At 38.1% G+C, this 22,240-nt stretch overlaps 2 protein-coding genes and 1 long non-coding RNA gene across 4 annotated transcripts; 2 read left to right on the plus strand and 1 right to left on the minus strand.

The window, feature by feature from the left end:
• Nucleotides 1-11,173: 11,173 nt before the first annotated feature.
• Nucleotides 11,174-19,284, plus strand: LOC141586943 (uncharacterized). 2 transcript variants are annotated; one of them, XM_074408353.1, is made up of 13 exons: nt 11,174-11,333; nt 11,510-11,617; nt 11,693-11,816; nt 11,955-12,036; nt 12,533-12,629; nt 13,596-13,698; nt 13,793-13,926; nt 15,139-15,316; nt 15,515-15,669; nt 16,498-16,707; nt 17,630-17,977; nt 18,221-18,347; nt 18,723-19,284. In XM_074408353.1, the coding sequence occupies exons 2-13, from the start codon at nt 11,510-11,512 to the stop codon at nt 18,872-18,874; spliced, it is 1,818 nt and encodes a 605-aa protein (XP_074264454.1). In that variant the 5' UTR covers nt 11,174-11,333; the 3' UTR covers nt 18,875-19,284. The 2 variants fall into 2 exon arrangements, with proteins under 2 accessions (XP_074264454.1, XP_074264455.1); XM_074408354.1 differs by having other exon boundaries at nt 11,204-11,333; nt 11,961-12,036.
• A 205-nt stretch (nt 19,285-19,489) lies between these two features.
• LOC141586945 (uncharacterized) lies at nt 19,490-19,834 on the plus strand. Its single transcript, XR_012519660.1, has 2 exons — nt 19,490-19,557; nt 19,669-19,834. It is a non-coding gene; the product is annotated as an uncharacterized LOC141586945 (long non-coding RNA).
• A 404-nt stretch (nt 19,835-20,238) lies between these two features.
• Nucleotides 20,239-21,982, minus strand: LOC141588283 (cytochrome P450 78A7). The gene is made up of 2 exons (XM_074409731.1): nt 20,966-21,982; nt 20,239-20,871 (listed from the first exon to the last, which is right to left on the minus strand). The coding sequence occupies exons 1-2, from the start codon at nt 21,980-21,982 to the stop codon at nt 20,239-20,241; spliced, it is 1,650 nt and encodes a 549-aa protein (XP_074265832.1).
• Nucleotides 21,983-22,240: the final 258 nt, after the last annotated feature.

A 22,240-nucleotide genomic window follows, 5' to 3' on the forward strand; every position in this document is an offset into this window, starting at 1 on the left:
GGTCACTCAATCGAGTAGCCTTGCTACTCGGTCGAGTATGTTAGAGATCAGAAGGTCTGTTTGGGATCTGATGTCGAGGCACTCGATCGAGTATGGTGGGAACTCGATCGAGTAGCCTCTTACTCGATCGAGTAGGTTTAGGCACTCGATCGAGTATGTTCTGGGCAGTCCGCTTTCGTGTTTTGAGGTTTTAGTGCGTATGTTTATGTCTACCCTTTCTTATATAGTTTCAAGATGCCGCCCAAGAAAAACGCTTACTATGCGAGAGCTGAGACCATGAATATGGATGATATCGTTAAGATGTTGGAGCATCAAGATGCTCTTACTGAGGCCTTAAAGAAAGTGAATAAGGATAAGGAGGTTGATCACTCTAAGATCAGCCTTTACATAGCGAGGTTCAACCCAAAAGAGTACAAGGGGACCGGGGAACCAAACCTTCTTGACAACTGGCATCGTGAGATGGAGAACATACTAGACCTGGTTCACTGTCCTGATGAGATGAGAGTAGAGCAAGCTGCGTTCTACCTGAGGGAAGCAGCTGGTGAGTGGTGGGATAAGGTGAAGGTGAGTGCTAGGGAGATGTATGCGAACCAGGGCTTACCTGCTATACCTTGGGAAGAGTTTCAGAGGACTATGAGGAAAGAGTTTGTACCGGAGCATGTGAGGAGTAAGCTGAGGGAGGAGTTTGATGGGTTTAAGATGACATCTGATATGTCAGTTGCTGAGTACTACAAGCAGTTCAATGAGAAGTCTAGGTATGCTGAGGATATAGGTTTGAGTGAGGAGAACCTAGCGCTGAGGTTTCAGAGGGGGTTGACCCCTAAGATCATGGATAAGCTACCTGTAGGAGTCCTTACTGATGTTAAGGAAGATTATGAGAGGGCTGGGAGAGCTGAGAGGTTAGTGGAGATGGCTCAGGAGAGAGTGGGTGTTGAGAAAAGAAAGGCTGAGAGTGAGGGTGGAGGCCAATCTAGTCACAAGAAAGGCAACCACAATCAAGCTAAAGGGTTTTCTGCTGGGTCAGGGTTCAGTGCTGGGGCTTCCTTTAGGCGTGGCCATGTGAGTGGTAGTGGTAGTTGGGGAATGACTTGTTATGGCTGTGGCGGTGTAGGCCACAAGAGACATGAGTGCACGAGTATGCCTGGAGCTTTTCAGGGATCGGCTCAGGGGAGCTATTCTCAGGGACCTGCACAGAGTTATGCGAGCAACAGACCAGGTGGGTCATGGTCTAACCGGGGAAGTCAGAGCTATCAAGGTGGAGGTAACCGCAATGGCGGTAATTCTTATCAGAAACCAGCTACGAACAACAACAACAATCAGGGGTCGGGTGCTAAGCCGACCACATCGGCCCAAGATCTTGTCCGGGAGGTGGACGGAAGACCGATGGAAATTTGTTCATGATGGACAAGAAAGCAGCTGAGGAGGATGCACATGTTATCACTGGTACTTTTCTTGTTAACGGTATCCATACCTTTGTTTTGTTTGATTCGGGGGCGTCTCAGTCGTTTGTATCTTCGAGTCATGTTAAACGGTTGGGTTTGAGAGTATATGAGTCTGTAAGCGAGAAAGTTTTTATACCTTCGGGTGAGTCTGTATCATGTGGGAGGTTGTTTAGAGATGTGTCTATGATAGTTGGGCAAGTTGATCTACCTGTAGACTTGCTAGAGTTTCCTTTTGACGGTTTTGAGATGATAGTCGGGATGGATTGGTTGGGAAAGTATAAAGCTAAGATAGACTGTCATCAAAAGAAAGTGTCTTTGAGAGGGCCTAAGGGTGTTAGTGTGTCTTATCGTGGGTTTCTAGTCAAACCCAAAGTTAAGTTGATTGCAGCTGTCACCTTAAAGTCTTATCTGAGGAAGGGATGTCCTTTGATCTTGTGCCATGTGAGAGATGACCGGATAGAGAGTCCGACGGTTGATCAGATACCAGTGGTGGGAGAGTTTGCAGATGTTTTTCCAGAGAAGATTCCGGGGTTGCCACCGAAGAGGGAGATAGATTTCACGGTTGAGTTGAAACCGGGGTCGGGGCCAATCTCTAAGGCACCGTACCAGATGGGTCCTAAGGAAATGGAGGAGCTCAGGAAACAGTTAGATGATCTGATAGAGAAAGGATACATTAGACCAAGTGTATCGCCGTGGGGAGCACCAGTCCTTTTTGTGAAGAAGAAAGATGGGAGTTTGAGGTTGTGTATAGACTACAGAGAGCTGAACCGAGTGACGGTGAAGAACAAGTATCCTTTGCCAAGGATAGACGACCTGTTTGATCAGTTGAGTGGTGCATCAGTCTTTTCTAAGATTGATTTGAGGTCGGGATACCATCAGGTGAAAATTAGAGAGGTGGACATACCAAAGACAGCTTTCACGTCGAGGTATGGCCATTATGAGTATGTGGTGATGCCGTTTGGGTTATCTAATGCACCGGCCGTGTTTATGGATTTGATGAACAGAATCTTCAGACAGTTTTTGGACAAGTTTGTGGTGGTGTTTATCGATGACATCTTAGTCTACTCTAAGACTAAGGAGGAGCATGAGGAGCATCTGAGGATTGTGTTGCAGACTTTGAGGGAGCATGAGTTATATGCTGTTTGTCCAAGTGTGAGTTACGGTTAGAGAAAGTTGCTTTTCCGGGGCATGTGATCTCTAAGGAAGAGTAGTGTGGATCGGCGAAGATTGAGGCAGTGACAAAGTGGGAAGCACCAAAGAATGTTGTTGAGATCAGGAGTTTCTTGGGTTTAGCTGGATACTACAGACGGTTTGTGAAAGATTTCTCCAAGATAGCTAGACCTATGACAGCTTTGATGAGCAAAGAGAACAGGTTTCGTTGGGATGAGAGTTGTGAGAAGGCGTTCCAAACATTAAAGGAGCGTTTGACCACAGCTCCTATCTTAGCATTGCCTAAAGGGATCGAGAACTTTGAGGTTTATACAGATGCCTCAAAGAATGGGTTGGGATGTGTGTTGATGCAGAACGGTAAGGTGATTGTCTATGCTTCTAGGCAATTGAAACCGTATGAGGAGAACTATCCTACACATGATCTGGAGTTGGGTGCAGTGGTGTTTGCTCTCAAGATTTGGATACATTACCTTTATGGGGCGACCTTTAAGGTATTTTCGGATCACAAGAGTCTTAAGTACATCTTCACTCAAAAGGAGTTGAACATGAGACAGGGGAGGTGGATGGAGCTGATTGGCGATTATGACATGGATATTATCTACCATGAAGGGAAAGCCAATGTTGTTGCAGATGCTTTGAGTAGGAAGAGTGTACATTCCCTGTGTACAACTCTATCTTTGATGAGGTTGAGAGATGAGGTGGGGAAGTTTGGGATACATATGATGCAGAGAGGGGATGCTGTGGGAGATTTGACGATACAGCCTGATCTTTATGATGATATTCGAGGTAAACAGGCTTCAGATCCTAAGATGGTTGAGTGGAGGGCTGGAGTAGAGAAAGGGACAGTGTCTCGATTCTCTATTCATACAGATGGTAGTTTGAGGTTCGATGGTAGGTGGTGTGTCCCTAATGATGAGGAGCTGAAAAAGACAATCATGACAGAGGCACATTGTACACCGTATTCAGTACATCCGGGTGGTGACAAGTTATACAAGGATTTGAAGAACACGTTTTGGTGGCCTGGGATGAAAAAAAAGCAGTGAGTTTGTGGCCCGTTGTTTGACATGCCAGAGAGTTAAAGGGGAACAACGACGACCACAAGGTAAGATTCAGTCTTTAGAGGTACCTGAGTGGAAGTGGGAATCCATTTCTATGGATTTTATCGTGGGTTTGCCAAAGAGTCAACAGGGTAACAACATGATATGGGTAATAGTGGATCGACTGACCAAGTCAGCTCACTTTGTGCCAATGAAAGATACATGGACTAAAGCACAATTAGCTATGGCTTATCGAAAGAATGTGCTAAAGTTACATGGAGTCCCTAAGGACATAGTGTCTGACAAAGATGCGAGATTTATCTCAAGGTTTTGGAAAGAGTTGCAGGAATCTTTGGGAACAACTTTGAAGATGAGTACAGCTTTTCATCCTGCGACAGACGGTCAGACTGAGAGAACAATCAAAACTCTTGAGGATATGTTACGAGCTTGTGTGATGGACTTTGGTGGTAGCTGGGAACAAAGGTTGGATTTGATAGAGTTTTCTTACAACAACAGCTATCACACTAGTATTGGCATGGCACCGTTTGAGGCTTTATATGGGAGGAGATGCAGGAGTCCGATTTGTTGGGACGACATCTTTGAGGCAAAGTGGTTCTAGGACCAGAGATGGTACATGAGATGGTTGAACAGATTAAGATGATCAGGGAACGGATGAGAGCAGCTCAGGATAGGCAAAAGAGTTATGCAGATCTACATCGCCGGGATATAGAGTTTCAGGTTGGGGATAAGGTTCTTATGAAAGTATCTCCTATGTGTGGGGTTATGAGATTTGGGAAGAAGGGCAAGCTCAGTCAGAAGTTCATCGGGCCTTATGAGATCTTAGAGCGAGTTGGGGAGGTTGCATATCGTCTGGCTTTACCGGCTGCGTTAGAGAGAGTGCATAATGTGTTTCATGTATCGCAGCTGCGGAAGTATGTGAGTGATCCATCACATGTGTTAGAGGCAGAGAGCTTAGAGCTAGATGAGTCCTTATCATATCTTGAGGTCCCTAAGCAGATTCTCGACCGGAAGGTTAGGAAGACTAGGAGTGGTGAGACAGTTTTGCTTAAGATCCTTTGGTCTAACCACGAGACTGAGGAAGCTACATGGGAGGCAGAGGATGCCATGAGAGAGCGCTACCCTTTCCTTTTTGATCAGGTATGTATGGTTACGGGGACGTAACCTTGTTTCTTTTAGGGGGGGTAGGAGATGATCGCAAAGAGTTTTTAAGAGTTTTATACCCTTTTATGTTGTGTCGGTATGGTTGTTGTCGTTGAGTCGGGTTGAGTTTGGGTTAGTAACATGTTTTATGTTGAGTTTTGTTTTGGTTGTGGAGTCGGGAGTGTTGTAGTGTGAGTCTTTGTTTTGTTGTGGTTTGAACTTCGGGGACGAAGTTCTTTTTAAGGAGGGAAGACTGTAATACTACGTATTTATGAGTCTCTGGGTACTCTATCGAGTAGGCCTTACTCTGTCGAGTAAGGGCGAGTTGCAGTTTAAAATAGTTTCTGACCTGTTGGGTACTCGATCGAGTAACGTGGATACTCGATCGAGTAAGGGGCACTCGATCGAGTACCTTAACTACTCGATCGAGTAGCCGGTTTACGGGGGGACGATTTCTCGGGTTTTGTTAATAATGCGATTAAGTATATAATAACTTCCGTCATTGTTCTTTAAACACTTTTAAAACCTAATTACTGTGAAAAGAGAAATCAAACTACGTCATTCGCTTTAATCGCATTGTTGGCAAATCCCGGAGCTTGGAAGGTCGAACTTTACCTTTCTTTATACCGTTGTGATCCTTGCGTCGAGGGTAAGATCTATATACCGTTTTTATAGTATTCCATTAAAGTTGGTTAAACCCTAATGTTGGGAATTGGGGGTTTTGTTGTGTTTTATGCTTGGTAGTGATTATATGTTTATATGTTAGGAGGAGGATTCGTAGAGGAAGCGTTTTGATATCATTTTGTGAGATCGTCTCGATTGTGTTGTGCTTTCCAGGTAGGGTTTCCCTACTCAGTATTAGTCCCATAATGCATTGTTGGTGATGTGTAATTGCTGGTTATTATCGTATTGGTTTTATGACGGTTGTTGATTGATTGATTGCTGTTGATGGTTGTGATTGTTTGTCTCTGGTTCTCGAGATGCGTTCTCGGCTGAGTGGAGTCACTTGCGGGAGTGGCTTCACGTCCTAGTTTCGCCCTCCGTGGAACCCGCCACGGAAGGGGATGTGCACATTAATGGGACAGGGTTATCGCTCGGTATGATGAGCGGGGATTTGGTGGGTACGGTGCGGTCCCCCAGCGGGGTGGTCCAGTGGACGATCGGTGACGGAGATTTATTGGAGTGGGTGATTGTGTGTGTGATTTGTTTGAGTGTGTTGTTCTTTATCTTTGTTGGTTATATAAATTGTGTGATTAGTACTGACCCCATTTAATGTTTTAAAAACTGTGGTGATCCATTCGGGGATGGTGAGCAGTTATTGAGCAGGTATGAGTCGAGTTACTGGGATAGCTGGGATGTGCCACGGTCTGATGATAGAAGTCTTCCGCTGTAGCTAGTAGTTTAGTAAACATTTCAGTTAGCTGCTTAGACAGTTGGTTTGAGGACATGTATTCGTATTTTGGTTTTGGTTTTGAGATTGTAACCTTTCATTAAAGTATTTCTATTTTAAATGTTGTTTCATTATTGTTTATTTGATTATCATTGCCTCGGGTAACCGAGATGGTAACATCCTTATACCTGAGTGGTCCTGGTAAGGCACTTGGAGTATGGGGGTGTTACAGGTAGTTTGATACAAAAATTTTTCGTTCACACATAATCATAAATCACCATATATGAAACTTCTTCTTTCTCCTCAATGTAAAAGTTTCACACTTATTTGTGGGTTCCCTTTCTTCACTCTTTTCATGCTATGAAACTAGTTTCTTACTTTAGAAACCGTTTTCATAACACGAGCTCCTTATTATCTAACTCAATGATTAAGATTTAAGAAGCTTCTTATATGTATGAAACTCTTTATATGTTACCATTACTATTGCCCTTAATTAATTTTACTGGTAAAGTTATGAATGATAATACATGTTATAATTTGGGTTCGAACTCCATCAATAATAAAAGGGAAGTGATAGGGCGACACCGAGTGTTACCGAATCTCGATAACACCCTAATAAAAAATAGGAAAAAATAAAAAATTAAGAAATAATCTTCGTGTTTGCGCCAATATCTAATATTGTACAACAATACATATCATAACACACATATTCATCTTCTTCAAATCGTACGAATGCACAACACAATTTAGAATTATTGAATGTTTTGCTTTGATTTTGCCGATTTAATTTACATCACTGTAAAACTTAATTTGTTTAGTACTAAGTATTGTTGATACATGTACTTAGTTCATATCTTCTTGCTTGTAAATTAAACAGATACTTTTTCGCACGATCCACCAGAAGAACTAGCTCATTACTTGTGTGATTGGTGAATGATTAAGAGAAACAACGATTATTTTATGAATATGAGAAGAGATTAGTTGATCATATTAAGGGGGGATATTATATATATATATATATATATATATATATATATATATATATATATATATATATATATATATATATATATATATATATATATATATATATATATATATAATCTGGGTTGAAATTTGTGGATGCGACACGTGTCAACCAAACATTAAATACGAGTATTAATTACAAATTTGAACATTAAATATAAACATAATAAATGCAGCATAAATCTTAGTAAATATTAATTATAATTTAATAAATTTTATTATAAAATTATATTAAATAATTACGTTGATTTGATGCTAAATTTATTAAAAAAAATATTTTGATAAAAATTCTAAATTGTAAATAAAAGTGTTCATTGCAAAAAATGCTTTCAATCGAGTATACTTTTCATTATATTTATTAACATAATTTGATATGTAGAGATGATTAAAGTGAGCATCTTACAATGTTTCACATTTACGTAAAAAAACATTTTGAGAAAGTTATAAAACTTAGACCATTAATTTTATTAAAAAAATATATTTTAAAGAGTCATTGTATATATTAAAAACAAAACCTTAAAAAAAAAAAACTACTAAGATATAAGTTTTTATAGTGTGGGAACGAAAAAATTATATTGCGACAAAATGAATACATATGAGATTTTGAGAGGTTTAAATACTGTGATAACGAGTATGTATGTACACAGTGATCACGAATGAGTTTGAATAATTAAAAGAAAAGTAATGATTATTAAGTAATATAATATTATATAGGGTTTTTCTACGTGATACCCCGTGTTTCTTCACATTCTTCGTGATACCCCTATATTTTTGAAAATATAAGTGGTATCCCTAAATGTAGTAACATGTTCTAAAAATATCCAATCTACTAAAAATCACGTTTAAATATGTTATATTTTATAAAGAAAATATGTTTACAATTGAGTAGACGATGTTTATGTTAATGACGTGACAAATTATTGCCAAAAAAATCAATAAAAAATGTATAAATTAAACATTCTAAAGAGGCGGATTAGAGCATTTTGGGTATTTTAAGATGTTTTTATTATGTTTAGGGGTACCACGGGTATTTTTGAAAAGCGAGGGGTATCACATAGAATTCGAATAAGTACAAGGGTATCATGTAGAAAAACCCTATTATATAAATAACATGAAAAAGTAAAATACACATTAGATTTTTCTTTAATATCTTTAGTTAAATATGTATACGTCAAGAACAAAACATTAGTTATGACTAACTAGATATTACTTTTATTTAAATATTTTATACGTTATCTTATAAAAATGATATTTGAGAAAATTCAACCTATTTTATTTACGGTAAACTCTTAAACATCGTTATATATAGACATATAGTTGTTAAAAAAAAACGAGGAAGTGGTAAACTAGCCCCTTAAGTTTGTATCAATGTGAGAATAACCCCCTTAACTTTATTTTGGTGTAAATAACCCCCATAACTTTGCTCTAAAGTGAAATCAAGCCCCCTTCTACTTTTCCGGTCAAAATCTCGCCGGATTGCCAATTTCTCACTAATATCTCATATGTTGTACATATTACGTATATTTTTCACCTTTTCTACTCTATATATTTATACAAATGAATGTATCCGCAAGATTTATACAACTTATTTTAGCACATTATCCAACAATTCATATCTCCTACCACTCCTATCTCTGACTTTCTCTCTCCTTGGCGTCTTGTCTATCACCCAAAACACTCAACACCAACATTATCACTTCTTTTTTCCTTTTCTCAACTTTGCCAAATAAATAAATTTATTCTTACAGAAGCGAGCGAGGAGAGTTCCATTATTGAAGATGATTCAGAGATTTAGACTAAATGATGTCATGGCATTCTATTCTCAAAGAGGCGATAGTAATCTCAGGTTTCCTTGTTTTCCCCGAGCCAGTTGTTTACGGACGTAGCAATTTAATTTTGTAAAAGTTGCACCCAAATCTCAATGTTAAATTATGAGTAATTATACGTAATATTGGTGAGATATTGGTGAGAAATTAACAATCCGGCGAGATTTTCACCGAAAAAGTAAAAGGGGCTTGATTTCACTTTAATACAAAGTTATGGGGGTTGTTTACACCAAAATAAAGTTAAGGGGGTTATTCTCACATTGATGCAAACTTAAGGGGCTAGTTTACCACTTCCCCGAAAAACCAAAAACAAAAGGTTCAAATTTTTGATAGATATGTTTGACACATAGCACATGTAAGACACAACCAAAACATTTGAATAAGTTTAGTTTGGGCCATATATATTTGATACATAAATATCAAACGTTATACATACAAAATTAAAAATTGCATAAAATTATATTCACATCATTTTGAATAAATCTTTTAACTGATTTGGAACATATGGTATCGTGAAATGATATAATTTGATACCTTAATGTTGATTGTTGCATTATTCGAATAAATATTATTTTAATTAATGTGATAATTTGATCAGTTACAATTTTTTTTTGTAAAACGTTGATCATGCGTAATTAACTATAACTTAGTATTAGTTTTAATTAAAATTATATGTATTTTATTTTAAAACACTGAACTTAAACCTAAAAAAATAAAATTTGAGAAACAAAATTAATTTATTTTTATTTATAGGTAAAAATATTAAAGGTTATATACGAATTATATTATTTTTCTTCAATTATAATAATAAAATTTTAAAACAGGCCGCGCGAAGCGCGGGATACTACCTAGTTGTTCATATTATGCAATTTGCAAGTGACAATGTCTATGGACTATGTGGCAACTCAATGCCTACAATTGGCTTAATAACAACCGTAAAATCCTTTTTAGTTATCCTCTTTAAAACAATTTTGATTAATTAATTGTAATACTTGAGTTGCCTTAATTACCCTTTACCATTTCACTTTTTAAATTTGAAAATACTTATAATTTACCATTATATCTCGGGTGTTAGTCGAATTGAACACTCGATGTCGCCATCTCATTTTAAAATGCCTTTGTCACGCCCTTTAACCAAAATAAAAATAAAAAATACGGCTTATAAAAAGGGTTATGCTCATTCATGGACATGATTTACTCAATCATGGACATAAATGACCGTTATACCCTTATTATTTTAACACCCCATTTCCCCTTTTGTTTCATAATCAATAATTTTCTCTCTTTCAATTTCTTCCCTCCTCCAACCACCCCTCATGTCGCCAGCACCCCCACCGTCCTCGTCCACTTCGCATCTATCAACCAACGCCCACCAAATCCGCCATTATAACAGTTTTCTCAAACCCGACACCATTATTTATCTCTTTGTTAGCATTCTCGTCATCAATTTATGCATCATCAGATGGATGAGTACGAGGGTACAACACCGAGAAAGAAATTAATTACTACCAATTATTAGTAGTAACATTGGTATCTATACCAATATTCCAAAGGCAGCCGTTCTAACCAATTATTAGTAGCCCATTAATGGTAGTACGAGTGTATGACATAGACATCAATTTCTTGCATTAATTCTCCAATAGTCAAATGCAGAGGAGTAGTAAAAATGGCGGACGATTCACTTTTGGTATCTATATACCATTAATGGGCTATTGGGAAATTAATATGCAACACTCTACCCATATTTAATATTTTCATTCAAAGTTTTTTCCAGATCAAATTTTAATGTTACACCTATCGCATATCAAATTTCTGATCTTTTAATTTAATTTTCAGATCCAATTTTCAAGTGTCGTCAATTTCATGAGTATCCCTAATTTAATTTGTGTTTGTTATCAAAGTTATACAACAATTTGATGTTTAAAGATTGGAATTATAATTACTATTTAATCAATATGTAAATTCAAAGGTATAATTGTTGATTTGTTAAGAATTTGATTAACCTTTAAGAGAAAGAGGAAAAGAGAGAATTTTTTGTTTTCCTGAGAAGGGTAGGTGATGGAAAAGTTATGAAAAATAGTACAGGAAAGAATAAAACTTGTACATAAATGAGCAACTACGTATAAAAAAACACGAGCAACTCTACTCCATATAAAGGCCAAAAGGGACTAGGGAGTGAAGAATCTTTCCGGCTGCCGCAATACTACTGGAGTAGTCTATCTTTTTCAAACTGAGCAACATTCATTCCATTTCAGCACTTCCGCCTCCCTCCCTCCTTCAGGTATCTTTCTTCTCCATTCATTCACATCAATGCTGTTTTGTTCATTATTAACTCTTTCTTCTATTATTAATTTCCTTCCAAACTTCCATAGCAATCTCCATGTTTTTCTTTAAACCCATGGAAACTATACTTTCAGTTCAGTATACTTAATTCATTGCTTAATTGCTTATGTATAGATGTCTTTGGCGAGTGTATCGTGTAGAGCTACTTCGTCGACCTCCATTATTAATCGCTCCTCCTTGCTTCACTCTTTCGCCTCCCGGAATTTCTCTTCTCAACAATCGGTTAGTGGAACCTTTTTAACCTTTGTTTTATTGTTTCAATTGCCAAACTCGTTAATAAGTCGGTGTTGGTCGCAGGTTGTGACGTCACCTGTCATTAGAGTCAGTTCTTTGTCTCTCAATTCGCGCTCTAAGCAGTGTAGAGTTACAGCCATGGCTGGTGGGTCCGATACCATCGTATCAGATTCTTCGTCTTCTTCAGGTGAATTCTAATCTTAAGTATTTCATTTGTTACTATACTCCCTCCGTTATTCTGATACTGAAGATTATGTTTTCGATTTATTTGGTTACGGTTTTGTTTTTAATGTTTGCGCTGAGTTCTTAATTGCTTTATCTTTAGGTTTAGGGATAAAAAAGGCGTTGCTTTCAGTATCCAATAAGAGTGACTTGGTAACTCTTGCTACCGGATTGGAGAGCCTCGGGTGAGTTTTCATATACATACCATTTTTTTTGTTATGCTTTGCCATGACCATTGTGTAAAGAAGCTCATTTTCTGTTTTGGTTTTGTTTTCTCACTGATAGTTCGGAACTTTTGTTTAGTAAAGTAAGTGATTAGGCTTGTTCCTATTTCTTGTTAGCAACCATATTTTGGCTCAGTCTTTCCAAGGGTTTCTTATTATTATTTCAAGGGTTTGATGCACCGCTCATTCTCAATTTTGAAAGAGTTATGCTAATCTTCTCATTTTTATTTTGAAAATGTTCTAATGCTTCAAGTACTTAAGTTACTGTTTCAAGGTAATTAGCTAAGAACTAGGAAGATTCCCAGGCTCCAGAATTTGCAGTATTGGGAGATTATTAATTTCTCTTTTCAAGTGTCTGCTTTTCTGTCAAATTTAGTTTGTGTCTGTTATTTAACCTCCGTTTAGAGATGAATGATCGCATTGTCATGATTTTGATTATAAAAAATAAACTTTTCAGGTACACAATTGTTTCAACTGGAGGGACTGCAACTTCTCTAGAAAAGGCAGGTGTATCCGTGACTAAAGTGGAGAAGCTAACGGAGTTTCCTGAAATGGTAAGCTTTTGTCGTGTTGCACAATTGTCAAAATTTTGTAATTTACCACTAATGTTTTCCTCTGCTCCCTGCTGCATGATACTGTGGTGTTGACATAAAAAACTTGCACCACATTGCTAGCTACTGTTTTTGCCGTGTATAAGTGTTTTAACTGTAGTAGGTTGGAGAATGCTGGTTCAAGGTCCCTGTGTCCCTGTAGGGAAGTTTTGATTCACCCGTTTTATTTGAAACTATAGTCACAGAATATGAGAGCATAATAAACAAGTCTGGAGCCATTATTAAGGGTCCACCCAATGTCGCAAGTCCTAAATTCCAATCCTTTATCGAATTACATCAAATATGATTTACAAATCAAGAGACTCTTCTTCATTTTCTTTTTAATTCTTAGTGTCTAATGGTTGCCTCATGGCCTTTTGTTTTGACAATAGTTTGTGCTCATCTTATTCTTACAACTTAGTACCTTACGACACATGAAATTTGTCAATGAAACTTGCCAAAATGATCAAATAAGTTGTTTATCTTGTGAAATAATTGGGAGTACTGTATTTTTTTTTCGTGTTTTGGACTTTTGGTTGTCAAATGACTTCTGGAACAATGGCTTGGCTTCCCTTTGTGATTCTTTTTCTTCCAGATCTGGAGGCTGAAATCTTAGATACCTCACAAGTCTTAGGTGTCACTTTATCTTCTTAGTTACATCAAAATGTGTCATCGTTGGGGTAAACACATCACCTTTGTGATATATGTGTCATCTTTCTAATTTGACTGGTGCATTTGGTTTATTAATGCATCATGAGTAGAAGGGATGTAGTGACTTAAATTTCAGATGCTCATTTCTTGCTGAAAAAAATATGGGTCACGCAACTACTGATTGTTAGACACCCATAAAAGATATACTAGAAGGGTAACAAGCAATATTTCCAGGTGTCAATATCTGATCATCCGAAATTTACTGTTTTCCTTTTCCAGCTTGATGGTCGTGTGAAGACTTTGCATCCACGTATACATGGGGGCATCCTTGCTAAAAGGGACTTGAAGTATCATATGGAAGCTCTGGAGCAACATGGAATCGGTGAGTTATTAAATTAACTAACTACATAGGCTTATTGTTGGCTATTTCTTTCCATTTTTCATTTAGAAACTATCTAATCAAGCTTGTTGCACAGGTCTTTTTGATGTTGTTGTAGTTAATTTGTACCCGTTCTATGATAAAGTTACTTCAGCCAGTGGAGTTACATTTGAAGAAGGTATTGAGAACATTGACATTGGCGGACCTACCATGATCAGAGCTGCCGCAAAGGTAGTTTCTGCTCTTAGTATTTTGTTACCTACTAATAAAATTAATACAATAGAAGATTGGCAAACATTAGTATAGTACTACAAAAGCTGGAATTAGTCAGAGCACCATCAAATAGGTGTAGTTGTCGTCCTATACATCAAACATGTGTAGTTGTGGTGGTATACATAACAAGCACTGATTTGCTGATATACATTTGTGGTGGTAGATAGGTGCAATGGAAATGCAATATGTATTTGCTCAAGTGTAGTTGTGGTCCTGTACATCAAACATGATCTGTCTCTTCAGTCTGACCCTGTGTCTTCATGTTTGGTTTCTCATCCATTTTGCTAGATACTGTTTAGTTTCTCATCAAGTGTAGTTGTGGTAGATAGTTGCAATGGAAATGCAATATGTATTTGATCAGTAATGCTGGAGAATACTTTCTTGAATGTTTTTACCGTTCAGATAGTCTAAAAACAAAAGCTATTTGAATAATATCATGCAATGCTCAATATTTTTTCAAGCTTTGAGTTCCAATGATTCTATCTCTGCTAATAGCCCAGTATCCTTCTTCTCAGTGTCTAAAATCTGATCAGTTATAAAAATTGTTAAATCCAACTTTTGCTTTAGTTCTTGAAAGTATATCAAGCCCATACAAAGTATGCCAATAGTTAATATGATGCCAATTGGTCCAATAGTCTGAACCTAATGAACAGTTAGGTTGTGTGTGTATACAAAAATACTTGTCTGACTACTGGCATCATATTAACTATTTTTGTATCCATACACACCCTAATAGTTCTCTGAACTCTGAACTTATCTCTTATTTAGTGTACAGTATGGAATCTCTTCTAAAGTCCTAGCTGTTTCACCTACATATTGCTTAAGTCCCATCTTTTTAGGGGGCGTTTGGTTCAAAAGGTCGGAATGGATTGAAATGGAATGAGATACCATGGGGGAATGAATTTAGAACCCCATACATGTTAATTCTTGTTCGGTTCACTCTAGAATTGTATGGAGGGGGGAATGGAGTTTGAAACTTGAGGGGGTAGGTAGGTATGGGTTTGGGGTGGAATTAGAATCCATCAAGATTCTAACTCCATTCCACAATTCCCCAATGAAACACTAGAATTGATCAAAATCCATAATATTCCATTCCAACTCCCCAACCAAACACCCCCTTATTAGTTTTTGAAGTTTTCATATCATCCTGATATTTTGTATGTGAAACAGAACCATAATGATGTCTTGGTGGTGGTTGATCCACAAGACTACACTCCCCTCTTGGAATATCTTAAAGGACAGAAGGATGACCAGCAGTTCCGCCGGAAGCTTGCTTGGAAGGCATTTCAACATGTGGCTGCATATGATTCTGCAATTTCAGAGTGGTTATGGAATCAGAATGGAGAAGGTACTTAAACAATCTTCTAATTCTGCTGCTTTGTTTTATAAATTTCTCTAGTGTACTTTGCAATAAACCTCTTACTCACGTACCACAAACACTACGTATCTCCACACGCAAGTACCTTGTTAGCTATCTCATGACTTGTATATTCCTTTCTACTGGCATTTCAGAATAAACTAATTCTGTTTTTCACTTTCTTGATAGACAAGTTCCCTCCCAGCTTCACTGTACCTTTGTCCCTTAAAAGCTCTCTTCGTTATGGAGAGAATCCGCATCAGAAGGCAGCATTTTATGTTGATAAAAGTCTTGCTGAGGTTAATGCTGGTGGTATTGCTACAGCTATTCAACACCATGGAAAGGTAATCATATACATCTTATAAATCAAATAATTACTAAATATACAACATTTATGGCACATAATTGATGGCAGTTATTGGACTTGGTTATATAAGTATGGCATGAAATCGAAATCAGTTGATTTCCAGTTTAGTATGTCAGAACTACCTGTTTCTCTTTTACTCCTTTTCTGCACTCGTTCCTCAAAGTTTGTTATAATTCTGAAATTCAAACTACTTGTTAATCGTAATAATCGTAATAAATGTTTCAGAGTAAAAGTTGATGCTACCTGGTGACTCCTGTTTCAAGTTGTCTCATTCTAAATAATCACCTTATACAGGAGTGTGTAAATGTTTCTTGATTAATCTTTATAGTGATGAGCGTATATAGTGTGATAAAACTATGAAAAAATTTCTTCCTTACAGAAATTTCAGGACCGCTAGCAAATATTAGAAATAGACACTCATTTTCTTTGTTGTGTTTGAGATATTTTCTCCTCAGATTTTTGTATTGTTCTCCACATCCTAGTACTTGTGGTAGGAATTATCCTGTTAATGATATGGAGATCTACAATCTTTACCACTGCTCACTAATTCGCGGTACACACAATTTACCCAGAGATTGTGTATATATTTTATTGTTATGGCCATTTGGTGTTCTTTACTAGACTAATCTACAGAAAAGCTATCTTTCAGAAATTTAACATCGGTAGACGTCCTTTATTTTGCCCCTTGTATTAAAAGGTAACAAATGACGCTTGTGTTATCGTAGCATTAATAATTTTCTGGATGATTGTTATCTCATAATCGGTTTATCTTCTATTAACATTCACCTGATTATGTATTCTGCAGGAAATGTCATATAATAATTACTTAGATGCCGATGCTGCGTGGAATTGTGTGTCTGAATTTGAGGACCCTACATGTGTGGTTGTGAAGCATACAAACCCCTGTGGAGTAGCCTCTCGTGATGATATTCTAGAAGCATACCGACTAGCTGTCAAAGGAGATCCAGTTAGTGCTTTTGGTGGTATTGTAGCCTTCAATGTTGAAGTTGATGAGGTAATCACTTGGATTGTGAAGTCCTTTAGTTGAAATGTTGTTATTAAACTGTGACCAGGGTTCATGATAATATCTTATGACGGTTGACTTAAGTGTCATATGGTACTCCCATGCTTCAATTATCATCTGACTGCATAAAGTTATTGTGGTTTCGCTGTTTCACTTCAAACTTTACAGTTTTAAGTTTATAATTCATTTGTTCTAGCAATAGGTTCCAAAAGCAATATGGATATTTTCTTTCTTGTCATAAAAAACATTTATTAGATTTGCTCTAAGTACTTTTTGATGTTATGTCATCTTATTTTGGAACTAATCAAACTACTCTGGCTCATCCCTTGTCTTCTGCATCCTTTATTTGACTGTGGGATGTAGGGACATTTTCTTAGATTTCTGCACTAGCATTCTCATACCCGAATAAAACCTCACATTAACTACGTGAAGTGGAGAAAGATGGAGACTTGTCCTTGATAGGATAAGATTGCCTCCTAATAGGGAAGAAAGCGATGCCCAAAACTCCCATGCTTTCCGGATAATTGCTTGAAACCAAACGGTCGTTTCTATCTTCCTATAACTCCACTCTGGACAGCTTTTTGCTCTCACAGGGAGATTGGCTTTTCCCCAACCTTCCAGCTTTGCCTCTACAGAACTGGAGTGTTAGGGTTTGTTAGAGGCTGTCCCTTGCTCCTTCCAAAGTGCTTGGCATGACTACTCTTGAAATTTTTTGTTTGCTACACTTCTGTATATTTTAAGAACTTTTGCCTTAGGAGCTTCTTGGAAACATTCTCTCTATTAATCTGAATTTCTGAATTTCTTGAACATGTGATTGTGAACATTCTGAACTCCAAAATCACGTTTTTCATCATTATTTGCATACGAGTTGTTTTTGACATTGTATTTGCCGTTCTACTTTGTCACTTTCAAGGCCCTTGCAAAAGAAATTAGGGAATTTAGAAGCCCTACAGACGGCGAGACTCGAATGTTTTACGAAATCGTGGTTGCCCCCAAGTATTCAGAAAAAGGGCTGGAAGTTCTTCGTGGAAAGTCAAAGACCTTGAGGATTCTGGAGGCAAAGAAGAATGACAAGGGAAAACTTTCTTTGCGACAAGTTGGTGGGGGTTGGTTAGCTCAAGAGTCTGATGATTTGACGCCTGAGAATATCAACTTCAAAGTTGTCTCTGAGAAAAAGCCAACAGAAGAAGAGCTTAGCGGAGCACAATTTGCGTGGCTTTGTGTGAAGCATGTAAAGAGCAATGCAATTGTGATTGCCAAGGTAAAAACACTATTGTATTTTTTTTCATTGATGTCTTGAAAAGATGCATGTTTTTTGCTTCCTCTACTGAGGCTCAACATATTTTGGGTTCAGTTTAGATGAGTATTTTAATTTGGAATAAAGTTTACTTTGTAGAAAGAATTATGCTATTTCCTTGCAACTAATTTGAAAAGAATTGCTCAACAGCTTATATTATACTGGTTCATGTGCCTAATTTGCCTTTCAATTTGATACTTCTGGCAGAACAAATGTATGCTAGGCATGGGGAGTGGGCAGCCAAACCGTGTTGAAAGCTTGAGGCTTGCTATGAAGAAAGCAGGAGAAGAAGTGAAGGGTGCAGCCTTGGCGAGTGACGCCTTCTTCCCATTTGGTAATTGCATCTTTGTTTTATGTATATATAATGCAATTGAATTTAATTTATCCGCTGGAATTAAAAAAACAAGATAATTTCTGGCCTCACCTACATCCATTTTGATAGAAGTTGAAGTCCATGGTTTTCCTTGTGTCTTTTGACTCTCTTCCCTAACGAATCAAACCTAATCTAACTTTGATGATAGTGAGTCTTGTATGAGACAGTATTCCATGTTAGGCCTACACGAGTCCCTTTCCCCGTATATATTCCTCACTTGTGGTCATGTTGATGGGTTAGTCTCACATGTGAGGGGTGAGATTGTTTTGGTACAAGTTTTTGTGGTATGGTGATGAAAACCAATGTAGTAACTCTTGCTGATCGTGTTGCGTACAGCTTGGAACGATGCAGTGGAAGAGGCCTGTCAAAGTGGTGTAAGTGTGATAGCCGAGCCTGGAGGCAGCATTAGAGATAAGGATGCTATAGATTGTTGCAACAAGTATGGCGTGTCGCTTCTTTTCACTGAAGTCAGGCACTTCCGCCACTGACCTCTTAAATTAGATCTTCATTTTGCCCGTATGAGCAGACCACAAGGTAAGTGGGTCCGGTAAAGGCAAGATGCCCAAGTTTTGGCGGCTAATAAAATTTAACCTCGAACTGTTATCAGTCTACACTAGAGTAAGTAAATGGTATTTTCACAATTGGGAAGCCATTTCTCTGTAATGTTTAGCATTCATCCCTTGTTCCGAGTCTCCGACAATAGGACAACTAGGAAGGGATAGGCCGGATAGCTGCTCTTGTTAGTGTTGCCTTGGCATAATAATACATAGCTTGAAATCTGTAAACATATTTTGTGGACATGGATATTTGGTTACCATTCAGCCACTTGTACTCGCCAAGCTGGACCGCTTGATGCCTTTCCAATGTTATAACTGGCAGATCATCTTGAAGTGAAAAAGGAGTCGATGTTTGAACCATTGGCCTGACAAATAAGATGTTACTCCAGCGTTTCAAATCTAAATTCTCGTATTTTCCAAATCCCTCTCACAAAACCAGTGAGATCGACGGTATTGATGGAAGGGAACAACTACTAATCAATTGGCGTAGGGGATTACTACACTTTTGTACAGCATGGCACTGTACAAATTCGGGACTAGGCAGTTCTTAGATTAGGGGTTTGAGCACACGGCACGACACAGACACATAGTCAGGTTAATTCCAGTCTTCTGAGGTAACATAGCCATTTTTAATCCTTTCTATTTCCCTGATACTTCGTAATATATACGGCATTCTCACATTATATTTAGCATGTTGACCAACCAGTTCACGGGTTTTATTGCAGTTACTCGGTTTCATTCAATGATGTATTAGCGTAAACAGCCAAGGGTTTAGTTGCACTTACCCGGTTTAGCATGCATGTTGACAAACCCAGTATGGAGTATTTAAATTGCAAAAGTCAAACATTGTAGTCAACGATTTTTAATTAGTTCCATATATACAGTATTACAGTGTACTATAGTAGTAAAAACAAGGTGCATTTAGTATTGATATATGTGAAATTACAGAACACAGTAATGACTTTTATTCTTGTTGGTTATACACTTACCACTGTTTACTTACACATCTTAAAACCATGATTAATATAATAAAGAGCGCACAGACATTGACTCTATATTTAGAATTTATATAAAGACTAATTCTCCAATGCGACGGTCTCACCCAAGATCATTCAGACATAATTTGAAACTTACATAAAACACCCTTGAAACTTGAAACTGACAATAATTTAAAACTTGTACGTATGCATATGTATTCTATCGAGGCATATATTAGTTGCCAAGTAGTCATATAGTATTATAGTTATATGTAATAATGTAACGTAGAAATAGAAACATAAAATGTGGTGATGTTTTTAGTAGACTTTTGCAGAAAAGCATTTCCTCGGGACGGCCACAGCCGAAACAGGGTACTTCATTTCACAGGAGAGCTTCAAAACTTCGCTTAGATCAATCGGGTTAGACTCATGTTCGATCCACTTAAAATTATGGACCAACTTGGCGACCCATTGACTCACAGTTGTGAGCGCCAAGTCCTTTCCAGGGCAGACTCTACGACCTGCCCCAAAAGGGGCAAGTCGCAGGTCACTACCTCTAATATCCACATCAATACCACCCTCGGATTCAATAAATCTCTCGGGTTTGAACAAAAATGGTTCATCCCACAAAGTTGAGTCGTGGGTTATGGACCACATGTTCACCATGGTGGTTGTCCCCTTAGGGACAACCATGCCATTGGCAAGGTGAACATCGGTTGTGGACAGACGAGCCCACGACAGGAGAGGGCCGGGAGGGTGGAGACGTAGGGCTTCCTTAACCACGGCTTGAAGATATGGTAATTTGGATATGGTCGATTGTGTTGCCCCGTTTGCCACGGCCTTGTCAATTTCACTTTGTAGCTTAGTTTGTATGGTCGGATTTAGTATTAGCTCCGCTACTATCCACTCGATTGTGAGCGCAATTGTGTCTGTCCCGCGAAAAATCATTTCCTGTGTTAGTAAAATCCGAGATACAAGTTAGTTTAACCATATATTTAGAGACAATTGTACTATAACAGCAGTTAACAAACCAATAAAACTTTACCCATAATACAGCAATCATGTCATCCTCAGCTAGCTTCTCTTCACCATCCAAAGAGAGCAATACATCAACAAAGTCTGATTTTTCGGATGAATCATTTTGATTGGTGCGACGCTCTCTATGTTCGTCGATGATTTTTCTCACCAGCATCTGAACTCGAGGAACAAGCATAGAGCAACGATCGACAATTCTACAGGGATCATATACATGCTTCAACCAAGTTAAATGGTCACTCCAATTGAAAGCTCCTAATAACTCGAAACCCTCCTTAACAAGCTCATCTAACTCTTTAGTCTCGTCGTTCATATTTTCATGTTTTAAATCGTATATTTTACCAAAGACACTGCCCATGATATTGTTAAGAGAGGCTCCTTGGAGATGTTTCCTAAGGGAAACAACGCCATGCAAAGCTTGCTCGGTAAATATTGCATTTATCATAGAGGCACACTCGAGCATGCGTGCTTGCTCATGGGCCAAAATGCGCTTAGGCGCAAATAAATGGGACGCGGCTATTTTCCTTAGGAGTCGCCAGTAGGCCCCACTAGGGGCGAACCCAATGGCTCGACTAAACATGAGTTGTTTAGCCGATTGTTTAATAGGTCTATCAGCAAAGTGAGGTGAGGTCAGAATCTCACGAGCTATCTCAGGGTCAGAAGTCACAACTAAAGGAGTAGAGCCTAGGCTCAAAGCCATAAGCCTCTTATGACTGGCTCGAGTTTGAGCCATGCAAGCTAGGGTACGATGAGCCAAGCCACGGCTTAAAGTAAATAAATTGCCAAATATGGGCAAGCCTCTTGGGCCGAGGATGGAAACCCGTCCCATCCTGTTACGGCCGTTAGTCCAAGCCGGCCCACCAGGTGGTGTAAAGGCCCAAGTTAAAAGTCCAAAACATAAGATTAATCCTAAAGCAAATGTAACTAAATAGCATGGTATTTTTCCTGAAATGTCATCTAAGGCGACAATTGCCGTTAGACTAAAAAGCCACCAGAGTGAGTGTTCATCGGTAATAGTTGGTGCCATATCGCATGGGTAAATGAGTAAATTTGAAGTTTGATTGTAAGAAATGATGTTTTTGGTGTTTGAAGTGAAGAACATTGTTGTTGTTAGTCTCCTATTTATAGAGGATTGGCTTTAATGTTACGGATTTAGAGGACCACACTAACAACTTTTAAATCAAATTAGTACATTCTTGGAGATTAAAACGAGGTTAATAGATTATCGATCGTCGTTTGATGGTTCAAGTTCCAATAGTTGACGTAGCCGATCAAGTGCTAAGAC

Source organism: Silene latifolia, chromosome 6 (genome assembly GCF_048544455.1).
Source record: "Silene latifolia isolate original U9 population chromosome 6, ASM4854445v1, whole genome shotgun sequence".
Classification (NCBI taxonomy): Eukaryota; Viridiplantae; Streptophyta; class Magnoliopsida; order Caryophyllales; family Caryophyllaceae; genus Silene; species Silene latifolia.

Excerpts from the sequence above, each read along its gene's own strand:
- LOC141586943 (XM_074408353.1), top strand. The coding sequence starts at position 11,510 with ATGTCTTTGGCGAGTGTATCGTGTAGAGCTACTTCGTCGACCTCCATT. Across the intron at positions 12,630-13,595 it reads TAACGGAGTTTCCTGAAATG|CTTGATGGTCGTGTGAAGAC; the intron begins GTAAGCTTTTGT and ends TTCCTTTTCCAG. Across the intron at positions 13,699-13,792 it reads TCTGGAGCAACATGGAATCG|GTCTTTTTGATGTTGTTGTA; the intron begins GTGAGTTATTAA and ends CTTGTTGCACAG.
- LOC141588283 (XM_074409731.1), bottom strand. The coding sequence starts at position 21,982 with ATGGCACCAACTATTACCGATGAACACTCACTCTGGTGGCTTTTTAGT. Across the intron at positions 20,872-20,965 it reads ACATGATTGCTGTATTATGG|GAAATGATTTTTCGCGGGAC; the intron begins GTAAAGTTTTAT and ends TTACTAACACAG.